This window comes from Rhinatrema bivittatum, chromosome 4 (genome assembly GCF_901001135.1).
Source record: "Rhinatrema bivittatum chromosome 4, aRhiBiv1.1, whole genome shotgun sequence".
Lineage (NCBI taxonomy): Eukaryota > Metazoa > Chordata > Amphibia > Gymnophiona > Rhinatrematidae > Rhinatrema > Rhinatrema bivittatum.
In genome coordinates this window covers 6,178,082-6,194,415 of record NC_042618.1, presented here as the reverse complement: position 1 = coordinate 6,194,415, position 16,334 = coordinate 6,178,082, and the positions used below count along the sequence as shown (strand labels likewise).

The 16,334-nt window shown below is 44.0% G+C and overlaps 1 protein-coding gene across 7 annotated transcripts in view; it reads left to right on the top strand.

The window, feature by feature from the left end:
• Positions 1-16,334, top strand: part of CEP128 (centrosomal protein 128) — a 647,014-nt gene that overhangs the window by 18,181 nt on the left and 612,499 nt on the right. For all 7 annotated transcript variants that reach the window (XM_029597698.1, XM_029597700.1, XM_029597703.1 and 4 more), the window contains exons 2-3: positions 4,569-4,730; positions 11,068-11,154. In XM_029597698.1, the coding sequence (XP_029453558.1) occupies positions 4,584-4,730; positions 11,068-11,154 (234 nt within the window). In that variant the 5' untranslated portion in view covers positions 4,569-4,583. The remainder of the gene's footprint in view (positions 1-4,568; positions 4,731-11,067; positions 11,155-16,334) is intronic.

Genomic DNA, 16,334 nt, shown 5'->3' with positions numbered 1-16,334 from the left:
AGCATTCTGTTTGTGTATGATATATGAACACAAGATGAGGATGCACCATGGAGTGATACAGAGACATTATGATATTCTCTGTTTTATTCTCCATTCCTTCCCTAATAATCCCCAGCATTCTGTTTGTGTATGATATATGAACACAAGATGAGGATGCACCATGGAGTGATACAGAGACATTATGATATTCTCTGTTTTATTCTCCATTCCTTTCCTAATAATCCCCAGCATTCTGTTTGTGTATGATATATGAACACAAGATGAGGATGCACCATGGAGTGATACAGAGACATTATGATATTCTCTGTTTTATTCTCCATTCCTTTCCTAATAATCCCCAGCATTCTGTTTGTGTATGATATATGAACACAAGATGAGGATGCACCATGGAGTGATACAGAGACATTAGGATATTCTCTGTTTTATTCTCCATTCCTTCCCTAATAATCCCCAGCATTCTGTTTGTGTATGATATATGAACACAAGATGAGGATGCACCATGGAGTGATACAGAGGCATTATGATATTCTCTGTTTTATTCTCCATTCCACTATCCACCTTTTTCCATTGGGAACATTTACCATTTAGCCCTACTCTCTATTTTCTATCTTTTAGCCAGTTCCCAATCCACTATAGGACACTGCCCCCTGTCCCATGAGTTTCTAGTTTCCTAAGAAGTCTCTCGTGAGGGACTTTGTCAAATGCTTTCTGGAAATCCAGATACACTACAATAACTGGCTCACCTGTATCCACATTTATTTTCGCCCTCAAAAAATGGGGCAGATTGGTGAGGTCAGACTTCCCTTGGCTTGCTTGGGGTATTTAGGTTTATTTAACTGTGTGGTGGCCGCAGTGCTGCTAATGAGCATCTTCCTACACTTTATATGAACCCAAAGCAATGTGAGGACCGTGCTTGCTGATCCAAAATGCTTTTCCACAATTTGCTTTGACCTTTCAGCTGCAGAGGGAAAGGCGAGAAGGGATATCTGTGCTGTGTTCTTTGCACCCCTTGAGGGTAATTGTTTGATGCCATTTCTGTGGCGTTTTACCTGTGCAAATGATGGTCTTTTTAGAAAATTGCTGGATAGTTACGCGCCTATTGCCGCTATAGGTAGAAGGCATCCCTGGGGACTTGCACTCCCATGCATAATTGTGAATTTTTAAAAGTTTGGGTGGATGTTTTTCTCGAAAAACTAACCGCACAACTTAGCAGGTGTGAATGTGTTCGGACAGTTTTCTTGGCATAATTTTTAAAGTGAACGTAAGTGCTTGCTTTCACTTTGAGAACTGCGACAGATACCACAGATAACAGACTGTTTGTCTCCGTGTATTGCCTTCGCTCATCCGATACATGATTTGCGTCCGTTGGCTGATGCCCCTTTCTGAAGTTAGCTCACATTTTGCAGCCGTGCTTGTGAAACGAGAAGCAGGAAGTGAATGCAGTATTGCTTAAGCCACAGGCTTTGAGAGGCCACCGGATGTGGAGCGAGGCTAGCATGGGAGCAGCGCCTGTGCTGGGCAAGGCAGGTAACCCTTAGGGCCAGCACTGGTGGGAAGGCTTGGAGTTCGTGTCTGTTGGCAAAAGAGCAATATGTCACTTGTCAAGGTTTCCCGGCACACATACTCTGTTGCTGAAAAAGCTGTAATTAAATCAGCAAAGTCATTCCTGTCCATTTCTGGAGGCCAACTGGCCACCTATCCGTGCTTCCTGTGGAGGCATCGGGCTGCAGACCTGCCAGCTTCCTTGGCAGAGTCGGATTCGAATGCTTGTGCTGTTCTGACTCGGCGGGGGCGCCATCTGTCGACGGGAGCGTCCTGTCAGGTGTCGCCCACGGTGGTTCTTTGAGGCACTGGGGTTGTAATGCCTGTCGCAGGGCCTTATTTCTGATGGTGTTTTCATATGACGCAGGTGGGTGGTGGTGGTGGGGGAATCCTTTGCCCGGACATCTGATCCAGAAGCAGGGTGATTGGTAGGGTTTGCATGCATATTATTTCCTGTCTTAAGGTGTGGGCCTGAGCTGGTGACCCGTGTGTTTCCGGCAGCAAGGATTGCAGTTGGGGGGGGGGGGGGGGGGGGGGGGGGGAGATTGGAGGAGAGCACTGTTTTGGGCCACAGAGTGGGCTCAGTTTTATATTGCCCCTGGGGCAGGTTCTGTTCTGTCAGTGTCACTGCAGCATCGTGTGTAACGTGGTTAGAAATGCAGAGGGGGTTCCTTTCCGCATGGCTTGCTCCTGCTACTTTTTGTTGATTCACATGTTTTAGTGCTTGGATTTGTTTGACGTATTGAAAGATTGCGATATCTGGAGGTAATGATTATGGATGTAACTCCTTTTTTTCTCTCCTTTCATTCTAAGTAATGTATGGTTTCCGAGGAGCGACCCTGCCTGTCTGGGTTGGGGGACGCTGTCTTAAAGCATCTCGAGCACGTGGGGGTAATTTTCAACCGCCCACGCTGCGTGCAAAGCACGTCCGTGCCGCGCGGCGCCAGTGCTGTGGGAGGGAAGCAGCTCAGGTCACTTTCCTCCTGAAGAAAGAAGAGGTGCAGTGCGCTCTGTGCCCACTCTTTCTGCGCATGGGCGAGTCCATTTGGAAATCCCACGTGCCCGTGCTATCTTTCTTCTCTCCCGCTGGATCGCCGCCTTTTAATGTGACTCTGTGGATCTGGCGAGCACTTTTGGTCGCATTTGTGGTTCTCAGTCGGCCATTTTATCCAGGTAGATGGCTCCCCAGTACTGCCAAACTGGGTCAGACCAAGGCTCTGCCTCGCCCAGCATCTTGTCTGCATCCGTGGCGAGCAGCAGCAGCCTTGGCCGTCCTCTGCTACTCTCCTCCAGGTTTCCGCAGCTGTGGTTTAGGGATTCTCTGCGCGTGGGGTTCACCCCTATCTAGTAATGACGTCCCTTCTATGAATTTTCCCAGTGCCCTTGGCACTGGCATTTAGCAGTATAATAATCTGTGAAAATGAAACAGATCTTCTTAATTAAAAATGGATATGTGTGTATGTATATATCTATATCTTTATTTAAAATGTGTGTATTGACTACACTTAGCCCATTAGGCGATGCACAAAGGCACATACATAAACCTCAACACAATAAAAATAGCATAAAACAATAAGAAAAAACTAACAATGCCATGTAGACTGCCTAAACCTCAACACAATAAAAATAGCATAAAACAAAAAGAAAAACCTAACAATGCCATGTAGACTGCCTAAACCTCAACACAATAAAAATATCATAAAACAAAAAGAAAAAACTAACAATGCCATGTAGACTGCCTAAACCTCAACACAATAAAAATAGCATAAAACAAAAAGAAAAAACTAACAGTGCCATGTAGACTGCCTAAACCTCAACACAATAAAAATAGCATAAAACAAAAAGAAAAAACTAACAGTGCCATGTAGACTGCCTAAACCTCAACACAATAAAAATAGCATAAAACAAAAAGAAAAAACTAACAGTGCCATGGAGACTGCCTAAACCTCAACACAATAAAAATAGCATAAAACAAAAAGAAAAAACTAACAGTGCCATGTAGACTGCCTAAACCTCAACACAATAAAAATAGCATAAAACAAAAAGAAAAAACTAACAATGCCATGTAGACTGCCTAAACCTCAACACAATAAAAATAGCATAAAACAAAAAGAAAAAACTAACAGTGCCATGTAGACTGCCTAAACCTCAACACAATAAAAATAGCATAAAACAAAAAGAAAAAACTAACAGTGCCATGTAGACTGCCTAAACCTCAACACAATAAAAATAGCATAAAACAAAAAGAAAAAACTAACAATGCCATGTAGACTGCCTAAACCTCAACACAATAAAAATAGCATAAAACAAAAAGAAAAAACTAACAGTGCCATGTAGACTGCCTAAACCTCAACACAATAAAAATAGCATAAAACAAAAAGAAAAAACTAACAATGCCATGTAGACTGCCTAAACCTCAACACAATAAAATAGCATAAAACAAAAAGAAAAAACTAACAGTGCCATGTAGACTGCCTAAACCTCAACACAATAAAAATAGCATAAAACAAAAAGAAAAAACTAACAATGCCATGTAGACTGCCTAAAAAAGGTGCTGCATTACTCAGCTGTAAGCCTGTCTTTCTAGCAATGATGTGAACGTCTGTGTGCAGTTTGCCAGGCGCAGCGCTCTACAGTGTAGGAGCTGCGACGTATATATCTTCTATGTAACACAGGTGTTTTGTACAAGGCCAGAGCAGCAGCAGCAGGAGGCTCTGAGGACGCAGTCCTGAAATAAGCCAGCCAATGTCATAAAGGGTCTCCTTTTGTTACTGTGTTTGTTGCATTTGTGAGAGCCGTGCTTTTATAGAGGGGAGTAGACTGAGCCTCCTGAGACGCCTGTGCAGGTGTTAAACTGCGACACGAAAGCTCTCGGGCCAGAAGATTTCTAAGAATGCGAAGGAGGGAATAATAAAAGGCGCAGGAGCTCATTCCTAGTAGTTTTGCGAAAGCCTTTGGTGAGGCCGGCGAGCTTGTTAACCTTTTTCTTGCCTTTGTTCTCCTCCCCCCCCCCCCCCCCCTTACAGGAGTTCCAGACGCCCATGGCGGGATCATCCAGCGATTCAGACTCCTTCCTGCGAAGCCAAGCGAGCAAACGAGGACCCTTGAGGGCGACCCCCAGGCGCAGCAGAGCCGGCGGGGCAGGGGAAGTCACTGAGAAGATCCACACCTTAGCAAGCACCTTACAGGTGGTCAGAAATCTGATACCGCTCTTCATCTGCACCGCACTAACCGGGAGACCGAGCTGTCCAGGGTTATTCTGCAGGCACCAGGCAGGAGGGAATCCCTAGGGCAGGACAAGCCCCCTAGAGTTGGAAGGGGGGGGGAAAAAAGCCCTCCTGCCTTTTCTTGTCTCGTCTAAGTCTTGGGAGAGGCTGACGCAGCACAGGAAGAAGAGTTGCCCTGGGGTGATTGCAGGGCCGCTTGGCACAGTAAGGAGAGGCTGGCGTGAAGCCAGATCAAGCAGGGGAGGCGGGGAGCAGGACTCGTCTGCCTGTGGGTCTGGGGGACCGGAAGACCTGCACCGGGCATCCTCGCTGCAGTGCCGTGTTCTGGAGCAGGTGAAAAGCAGGGCGAGCGGTTTCTATTTATTCTGCCATTTCTCCGCTGCCGTGCGGTTTATTTTTATTCATTTTGATTTTATTTATTTAAAATTCCTTGTATCCGGCCCCTCCAACGTTCAGGGGCAGAAACAGAACTTGCCAGTCTAAAATACATAGTTTACATATAAAACAATTTAGCAAGACAGCAAATATAGAAACAGTAAAAATCATAAATTACTCTTAACATTTGCTGCCGCGCCCATTTGAATTGCTATCTGCTGTAATCACATCAGCCAAGATGGCATTTTGCTTGCGGATCTCTGTACCTGAATGTCAGCAGGGGAGCATGGCCTCCTGGGTGGGAGCTTGCTGGGTTGTAAGGGGTGAGGAGAACAGCTGAGGTTTTCATGCGGTTTTAACAAAGACCTGATGTGCTGTGGCAAGGAGATCCAGAATGAAGGGCCCTGCAAGCGAGAGAGCTTTTTCACGGGTGGAGGACGGCCTAGCTTAGCGGGGGATGTTGAGGAGCGGCTGGGGAGGCTGGCGGGAGGGACCCGGTTGGAACGGGCATTTTAAGAGCGCTGCTGACCCATGGAGAAGGGACACGGTGTTGCTGTCACAAGCACCGTAGAAGCAGCACTTTACACAATGAATGGGCAGCGTGTTGGAGTAAACTGATGATGCGTGCACGAGCTTTTGTGACTTCCTTGGAGGAGAGCGGTGATGTCTCAAATGCTCGTGCATGGCAGCATCTTCTTTTAGTGCAGACAGTGAAAGTGCGACTGACTGGAGCAGAGGGAGAAAACAACAAGCTCCTGGGGAATAGAGCTGAGTTTCTAGCCATGGGGCTCATTTTATGCTTAAGTTTGTTTATTAAAGTTTAACAATTAAACAAACAAAGCCAGGGTGTGTGTACTCTCTACACCTCAGCGTACAAGTTCACAAAAATAGAATCAAATAATATCATCTATTCCTCCCCCCTCCCCCCGCCCTAACTTTCTCCCACCAAATCCCATTGTCCACATTCTTCTGATCGGAAGATATCAAGAGACCACAGTGTGCTAGGTGACTTGTATGGGGCTCATTTTAAACAGCACTCTGGTTACGCCTGAGTCTGCTCTGAAAAATATCCCACACGCAATTAATTACACCTCTCATAATGCATGGGGAAGGCTTTTGGGAAACTTTCCACACATAACTGCAAAGCCCTCCCCAGCCTCTGGCACTGGGACCGGGCAAAATTGCGCGTGAACAGGACACAGGCAGGCAAGTTTTCGAAAAAGGCCTTTTCTGTGGGCAAAGCACTGTTTAACTCGGAAATGCCTGTGAAACGTCCCCTGACTGGGAGAGAGGGAGGGGGATCTGGAGGCAGGCGGTGGCAAAAGAGGGGCTCTAAGAGGGAGCAGGGAGAAACATGAAGATCTCCTGGGGGGATTAGCTTAAGCTGATGGGTGCATGTAAGTGTATCACTGAGGAGGTTCCTGGATACGTTCTGTGTGATAATGTGAGTGTATCACTGAGGAGGTTCCTGGATACGTGCTGTGTGATAATGTAAGTGTGTCATTGAGGAGGTTCCTGGATACGTGCTGTGTGATAATGTAAGTGTGTCACTGAGGAGGTTCCTGGATACGTGCTGTGTGATAATGTAAGTGTGTCATTGAGGAGGTTCCTGGATACGTGCTGTGTGATAATGTAAGTGTGTCACTGAGGAGGTTCCTGGATACGTGCTGTGTGATAATGTAAGTGTATCACTGAGGAGGTTCCTGGATACGTGCTGTGTGATAATGTAAGTGTATCATTGAGCAGGTTCCTGGATACGTGCTGTGTGATAATGTGAGTGTATCATTGAGGTGGTTCCTGGATACGTGCTGTGTGATAATGTAAGTGTATCACTGAGGAGGTTCCTGGATACGTGCTGTGTGATAATGTAAGTGTATCACTGAGGAGGTTCCTGGATACGGGCTGTGTGATAATGTAAGTGTATCATTGAGGAGGTTCCTGGATACGTGCTGTGTGATAATGTAAGTGTATCATTGAGGAGGTTCCTGGATACGGGCTGTGTGATAATGTAAGTGTATCACTGAGGAGGTTCCTGGATACGTGCTGTGTGATAATGTAAGTGTATCACTGAGGAGGTTCCTGGATACGTGCTGTGTGATAATGTAAGTGTATCATTGAGGAGGTTCCTGGATACGTGCTGTGTGATAATGTAAGTGTATCATCGAGGAGGTTCCTGGATACGTGCTGTGTGATAATGTAAGTGTATCATTCAGGAGGTTCCTGGATACATGCTGTGTGATAATGTAAGTGTATCACTGAGGAGGTTCCTGGATACATGCTGTGTGATAATGTAAGTGTATCACTGAGGAGGTTCCTGGATACATGCTGTGTGATAATGTAAGTGTATCACTGAGGAGGTTCCTGGATACGTGCTGTGTGATAATGTAAGTGTATCATAGAGGAGGTTCCTGGATATGTTCTGTGTGATAATGTAAGTGTATCACTGAGGAGGTTCCTGGATACGTGCTGTGTGATAATGTAAGTGTATCACTGAGGAGGTTCCTGGATACGTGCTGTGTGATAATGTAAGTGTATCATTGAGGAGGTTCCTGGATACGTGCTGTGTGATAATGTAAGTGTATCACTGAGGAGGTTCCTGGATAAGTGCTGTGTGATAATGTAAGTGTATCACTGAGGAGGTTCCTGGATAAGTGCTGTGTGATAATGTAAGTGTATCACTGAGGAGGTTCCTGGATACGTGCTGTGTGATAATGTAAGTGTATCACTGAGGAGGTTCCTGGATACGTGCTGTGTGATAATGTAAGTGTATCACTGAGGAGGTTCCTGGATACGTGCTGTGTGATAATGTAAGTGTATCACTGAGGAGGTTCCTGGATACGTGCTGTGTGATAATGTAAGTGTATCACTGAGGAGGTTCCTGGATACGTGCTGTGTGATAATGTAAGTGTATCATCGAGGAGGTTCCTGGATACGTGCTGTGTGATAATGTAAGTGTATCATTCAGGAGGTTCCTGGATACGTGCTGTGTGATAATGTAAGTGTATCATTGAGGAGGTTCCTGGATACGTGCTGTGTGATAATGTAAGTGTATCACTGAGGAGGTTCCTGGATACGTGCTGGGTGATAATGTAAGTGTATCACTGAGGAGGTTCCTGGATACGTGCTGGGTGATAATGTAAGTGTATCATTGAGGAGGTTCCTGGATACGTGCTGTGTGATAATGTAAGTGTATCATTCAGGAGGTTCCTGGATACGTGCTGTGTGATAATGTAAGTGTATCACTGAGGAGGTTCCTGGATACGTGCTGTGTGATAATGTAAGTGTATCACTGAGGAGGTTCCTGGATAAGTGCTGTGTGATAATGTAAGTGTATCACTGAGGAGGTTCCTGGATACGTGCTGTGTGATAATGTAAGTGTATCACTGAGGAGGTTCCTGGATACGTGCTGTGTGATAATGTAAGTGTATCACTGAGGAGGTTCCTGGATACGTGCTGTGTGATAATGTAAGTGTATCACTGAGGAGGTTCCTGGATAAGTGCTGTGTGATAATGTAAGTGTATCACTGAGGAGGTTCCTGGATACGTGCTGTGTGATAATGTAAGTGTATCACTGAGGAGGTTCCTGGATACGTGCTGTGTGATAATGTAAGTGTATCACTGAGGAGGTTCCTGGATACGTGCTGTGTGATAATGTAAGTGTATCACTGAGGAGGTTCCTGGATACGTGCTGTGTGATAATGTAAGTGTATCACTGAGGAGTTTCCTGGATACGTGCTGTGTGATAATGTAAGTGTATCACTGAGGAGGTTCCTGGATACGTGCTGTGTGATAATGTAAGTGTATCACTGAGGAGGTTCCTGGATAAGTGCTTTGTGATAATGTAAGTGTATCACTGAGGAGGTTCCTGGATACGTGCTGTGTGATAATGTAAGTGTATCACTGAGGAGGTTCCTGGATACGTGCTGTGTGATAATGTAAGTGTATCACTGAGGAGGTTCCTGGATACGTGCTGTGTGATAATGTAAGTGTATCACTGAGGAGGTTCCTGGATAAGTGCTGTGTGATAATGTAAGTGTATCACTGAGGAGGTTCCTGGATACGTGCTGTGTGATAATGTAAGTGTATCATTGAGGAGGTTCCTGGATACGTGCTGTGTGATAATGTAAGTGTATCACTGAGGAGGTTCCTGGATAAGTGCTGTGTGATAATGTAAGTGTATCACTGAGGAGGTTCCTGGATACGTGCTGTGTGATAATGTAAGTGTATCACTGAGGAGGTTCCTGGATACGTGCTGTGTGATAATGTAAGTGTATCACTGAGGAGGTTCCTGGATACGTGCTGTGTGATAATGTAAGTGTATCACTGAGGAGGTTCCTGGATACGTGCTGTGTGATAATGTAAGTGTATCATTGAGCAGGTTCCTGGATACGTGCTGTGTGATAATGTGAGTGTATCATTGAGGTGGTTCCTGGATACGTGCTGTGTGATAATGTAAGTGTATCACTGAGGAGGTTCCTGGATACGTGCTGTGTGATAATGTAAGTGTATCATTCAGGAGGTTCCTGGATACGTGCTGTGTGATAATGTAAGTGTATCACTGAGGAGGTTCCTGGATACGTGCTGTGTGTTAATGTAAGTGTATCATTGAGGAGGTTCCTGGATACGTGCTGTGTGATAATGTAAGTGTATCACTGAGGAGGTTCCTGGATACGTGCTGTGTGATAATGTAAGTGTATCACTGAGGAGGTTCCTGGATACGTGCTGTGTGTTAATGTATGTGTATCATTGAGCAGGTTCCTGGATAATTTATATGTTGTGGGATAATGTAGTTGCTATTATTAGGATGACTGTAGAGCTCCATATCAAGGAGAACAAACTGAGCCAATCCTGTTGTTAGCCCAGTGCATGCAGTAAGATGTGTCCTCCTCTTAGGGAAATTGGGACTAAACGTCCCTGCATGCAGCCCACTCCCACTTGACATGAAACTCTGTAGCTGACCAGCCTATAATACATATCTCGAGGAGATTGCCTTTCAGAGCTCTGATCTTATTAGGATAACCTGAAAACATGAGGGCTGCCTCAGTTTTGTTCTCAAAACTAGCTTTTGTGGGGAAAGCTCCCGCAGCACTGCTTGAACAAGCTTTATTATTATTATATATACATTTTTTACCCCCTGTAGATGTTTTTCCCTTTGTGAAGCTGCAGGAAAGATAAACCCTGGACAAAAGATGCACTGGCACAGACTTGTGCAAAGCAAACTGGTCTGCAGGCTTCTGTCACCTGTGGCCTGCTCTGAAATTGAAATCCAGCCCTTTGACTCCATGTAATACGTCTGAATCTTTATGTCCAACTAAAATAAAACCTTTATTATATTCCTCACTGCATGACATGGAAGACAATTATGAGTTCGCAAGTATGAACTTGAAATTCTCAAGCAGTACACATACTGTAAACTCTGGTTACCAGTTCAATATCTACAATGGTAGTAGTGGGTTATTGGATTATGTTATATATATATATATATATATATATATATTGCTGAAAGTGGATGGGCATTATAGGGCTTGGATCACTCTACACATTTTCTAAGCACCCGCAGTTTTGGTGAATACTGTGAAAAGTGCTATAATCTAAATGTGTCCATCTGTCTGTCACAGGAGCTGCTCAGACTGTGGTGCTGAGCAATGGTGAAATGCACTGTCATAAACCCCGAGGTTTATTACTCTTTCCAGTTTCCAGGGCTAGTAAAATACCTACAGTACCTGATTGTAGTATGCTTTGAATGGTGGAAAAGCAGAATATAAATCAAATAAATGTATCAAATTATTGTGTGACATGCTATCTGTGTCAGTAGCTCCCACCACCATGGCTAGAAAGGCGGACTTGTGCATAAGATAAGACAGAATAGCGGATTCATGATACTAACACTGTTTCTTTTCTCTCCCACGCTTGCTTTTTGAAGGACACCAATCGGAACCTGAGACATGTGGACCAGATGCTGGGACAGTACAGAGATTATACTCATGAACAGACGGAAGCCATAGCAACAGTAAGCATCCTACAGCAGAATTCATAGCCTCCCAGGGATAAGTTGAATCCACTCTTTTGGGATCTGCTAAGTAATTCTAGAGACCTGGATTGGCTACTGTCAGAGACAGGTTGCTGAGCTCGATAGACCGAGCGTGGCACTCCTTTTGTTCTTTCAGACACAGGAGATCCTCGAGGCTCAAGGAAGCTTGTATAAAATGCCCCTGAAATGTTCTTCCTAAGAGGAAAGGATTTGAGAGCAATTTTTTGGGGTTTTTTTTTTTTTTTTTTTAGCAATGTAGTACCGGCTTCCAGGCGCAATGTAAATCCTTTTGTAGTAGGCAGCACATAACACCAGCTTTTCTCTGACAATGAAATGTGAAACATTCTCATTACTCGGGAGTAACTGGGAATAAACTGGAAATGGCATCTTCTTCAACTGCACCCAGCCAAGATGAGAAGGGGGACAAGCTGCCTCCAGAATCCAAGGAGCAAGCCTTAGACTATTCCTGGGAAGCTGGCGCATTTCACAAAACGATGACGCGTCCGGAGTGCTGAAAGTCCCTCACATCTTGGAGACTAGGTGGGAACATTTTGAGTTGGTAATGAATATCATCGAGGGACTGAATCCTGCATATTGCTCTTTTGTGTTTATGCGATGCTGCCATTTTGAAAGCTTTAGTGGAGGATATCTGCATGAATCTTGTACACTTGCAGGATGCTTCCTTAATAGAGCGCTGTGCACCACCTCTGTTAAAGAGGACAATGATAAAAGCCAAATCTTGACAAATTGGATCTGGTCAATTATCGTCTAATTTCTTCTCTATCCTTTCTGGTGAAAGTAATCGAATTGGCAGTTTTCACACACTTTCACCATGCTCTAGACGGCTATAATATTCTAGACCCATATCAATTTGGCTTTTGAACAAAATTCAGCACAAAGGTGCTGATGATGTCCACTTTGGATATCTTTAGGTGAGGCCTTAATATGGCGCTGGAATATATCCCGGTCTTTCTTGACATCTCTGTCGCGTTTGATGCGCTAGATCGTGAGGCGTTATGGGTAAGACTTGCTGACCGATCACAGCAGAGTGCATTACAGTAGTCAAGACGTGTTAGGATTAATGTCAGAAAATCATTAAAGTCTAAAAAAAAGTTTAATTTTCTGCAACATGTGGAGCTTAAAAAAACGAACTGCGTAAAACTGCCTTAAATGCAGGCGTGAAAGGCAAGGCTTGAATCAGAGATAAGTTCCGCACTTCATCTACAATCGGAATATTACATCCTTCAAACTGAACACAAACTGACAACACAGAAGACGTTCTTCTATTGATTCCAATGATTTCTTTCTTGCCCAAATTTAAAGCTAGTTTATTAGCTGAAAGACAGCTCTTGCCTGTAAGTAAATAGATAATAGCCCCAATGTGATTTTAACATCTGATGTTAGAGGGAAGAAAAACTGTATATCGCCTGCATAGATTTTTTTAATATAAACCCAATCCAGCAAGCACCTTACAATTGGGACTGACAGAGATATTAAATAATGCAGTGGACAGGGCTGATCCCTGCAGTACCCCCGTTGATAAAGGGGATGACTGCAATGGCAAAGCATTGAAGATGACTTAGTTTAAGACTCCCTGCAGTGCATCCTCACCAGCGCTAGCCCATTCGATCACATTACTCTAGTCCTCTGTGCCTTACATTGGCTTCCAGTTGACTAGCGAGTGAGATTAAGGCTTTTCACTCTTGTCCACAAGGCTTTCAATAGTGAAGACGCTGAATGTGTTTGTTCAGACCTCAAAATATCTGGGCCTGCGAGGAACCTTGGATGATTAGGCAGGTGCACACGTGATGTGCCATCGCCCTTTGTAATTAGATTAGCTGAGTCGCGTGATCAATGTATTTGTCGCGGACGACCCTTTGTTTTGAAATCTGTTATCAGAGATATTCCAGAAGGAACCTTGCTTGAAGAAATTTAGAAAGCCTTTTAAAAGTACATCGTAAAGATTTATCTTCTCTTCTGTCGAGGTTTAAGCTTTGGTTATTTTATTCTCGGGAGTCTATGTACTTTGCAGGGTTTGTATGCTACTTAGCTCTTCCTTATGAATTATGTATGTAAATTGCTTAGAATGTAGGATAATGCGGTATAGAAAAGTTAAAATAAATAAGCGTCCATTCAGAAAATAAGAAAAGCGATACCTGGCCCATTCTACCTTTTTATGACATCAGCAAGTTTTTTTCTACTGAATTAAGGGAGATCTACATACAGCTTGGCTAGCTAGAATAGAAATTGGCTAGCCAGAAAGGAAGCTCTAGATATCTGAACCGCCAGAGAAAAAAATGATCTGACATACTTTATTTCTGCCAATCAGATTTGTATTCATTAAAGTTTGGCAGCATGCATATAAACACTCCCAAAAGCCAAATGTAAACATGTAGTAAGCATCCGAATGATCCTAGCCAGATTTGAATTGCTGACTGAGCCTGCTGTGAAGGAGGGGTGGGCAAATGCAAGCTAAACTCACAGCTTATCGAGTTATCCTAGGAGAGTGGTTATGTGCATAGTGCTGTGTAAGTTAAAGAGAGAGCTGTAATTTTTCCAAAAATGTTTTTAAGGAGCACGTCAGGGGCGGATGTGTTAGTTTGTGTTAAAATAGTTATTTGAAAATCCTGGACATTTGATTTACAATTGTGATGCGGTCAACAATACGCAAGGGATGTGACAGCAGATTCTGCTGAGGAAGCGGTTCGGTCAGTTTGCATATCTTTGCAGCTGCACCCTGACTTCAAACAAACGCCTTGCCATGACCCCACAACTCTCGTTTTCATTTGTTAGATCTAAAGCAAGGAAATGCAGAATCAGCTGACAACAAATAGAATGACCGGATATACCTTTCTGACATGTGCCTTTTACCGTTTAAAGGGATGATGCAGCACACTTGAGTGTAGTCCAGGGTTGCACATTGTGATAAATATGTTGTGTTTGTGTGAGAGCCACTTTCTTTGAACAGGTCTGATTAAATAAACTTGATCCCACAAGACTGAAAGCTTCCCACATAAATACCTTAATGTCTTTAAGTTGTGAAAATCTATACAAATTAATTAAAGCAACATATTAATTAAATCAGGAAAAGAAGCCGCAGAACTGAGGAGGAGGACAGGATGTGTTATACTGTGTCAATTAGCGTTTGTTGGCTTGGCTTAGTGGGGCTTAATGATTTTTTTGTCTGCAAGGCCATTTCTTGCTTTCCTGTCTCATTTGAGTAAAGTGGTAGAGCGTGCTCTTCTGGGCCTTAGATGCCAGTAACCAGGCTGCCTGTCACGAGACCTGAACAGGATGTACCGATCATTCTGCGCACAATCACGCAGATGATGATTATTATTTTTTCATCCTTTTCTGGGTGAGAGTTAAAATTGGTTATGTTTTAGTGCCGGTGATGTCTACTCTTGAATGCTAGCGTTGGTAAAGATTGGCTTTGTCATATTCATTTCTGGTATACTTTGTTGACATGAATTGTATCGGAATGGGATTGATTTGCTTATACATTGGTTGTGCTGTTCGTTCTTTGTCTGGTTTTACTGTGTGGCCGCAAGGTCACACTTTTGATAAAGTAACATTCACTTTTATATACTGCCTTCCTTGAGCTGTCAGACTTTGTGAAAATCACCCGCATTCGCATGTCCTGGGGTAGCTTTCCATTTCCTGGGGCCAGGGATAAAATGCCATCACACCAGGCAGCTTTGAAAGGACAATGGAAGGGTGGATCAGTATTCGCTGGCTGTTCTCCTGAAATCTTTGAGAAACGTTTGGCAGGCGAGGCATTTCTTTGGCTGGCCACTAGGTGTCTCTGCAAGACCAGAGCTGTCCCTGGGCTGTCAGAACCCTGCTGCAGAGGTAAAGCCATGAAATGCTGAGCTTTGAGCCCCTGCAGGGAACATGCGGCTTGAGGCCAAGGGTTGAAAACAGCCAGTTACTTGAGGGGCATTTCTGAGGAGGCCTGGGTGTTTGACACAGATGGCACAGAACTTACTGTACTTATGAAGTCCTTTGTTCTGCTACAGTCATAGCGCCCTGCAGGCAGAGACTGCTGTGAACTTCTGAAAGCAGATCTCTTGTTCTGCTAACTGCCCTAGTCGACTGTGTCAGGTGTCTTGGTCCTAATGAGACATGGCTTTTATTCCTCTAAACCTGAGCAAGGCACAGACTCTGTCTCCATGTTAGCTATGGCACGTGCACCCTGACTATTTGGGTGATCTAGAGATATTTCAGAGTGGAGGCTTTTAATGAAACCTCATCTTGTTTGCAGTCTAAGAAGAGTTAATGGTTCCCAGTCACCTAAAACTCTTACGGTTCCCCTTTTTATGCCGCATTCCCTAACTCAACGACCAAGAGTCGGACGTCCCTGCCAAGTCATGTTCCAGGTGGAAAGCAGAGGCAGTGTTTAACCTCCATTTCAGACTGAGCAGAATTTCATTGACCTGGCTGCAGGAGGACGGTTGCATGGTTGTGCAGTACATACCGTCTCCAGCTCTCGCTAGATGAGATCCAAAAAAGATATAGCTGCGATGGAGAAGGTACAGAGAAGGGCAACCAAAATGATAAGGGGATGGAACAGCTCCCCTATGAGGAAAGGCTGAAGAGGTTAGGGCTGTTAAGCTTGGAGAAGAGACGGCTGAGGGGAGACATGATAGAGATGTTTAAAATCATGAGAGGTCTAGAACGGGTAGATGTGAATCGGTTATTTACTGTCTCAGAAAGTAGAAGGACATGGGGGTAATCCATGAAGTTAGCAAGTAGCTCATTTAAAACACAACGAAGAAAATTCTTTTTCACTCAACGCACAATAAAGCTCTGGAATTCGTTGCCAGAGGATGTGGTTACAGCAGTTAGTGTAACTGGGTTTAAAAAAGGTTTTGATAAGTTCGTGGAGGAAAAATCTATAAACTGCTATTATGGTAATTAATAAGCAATAGTAGCTTTTGATTTATCTAATGTTTGAATACTTGCCAGGTACTTGTGACTTGGATTGGCCACTGTTGGAGACAGGATACTGGGCTTGGTGGACCCTTGGTCTGACCCAGTATGGCATTGACTTATGTTATGTTCTTATGACTTTGGGTTATATGAGTTTTTACATTTTTAATTTAGTTTTTAGGTTTAATTGTAAAGTAGGTGATATTGCTCATTTGTACAAGAAGGTG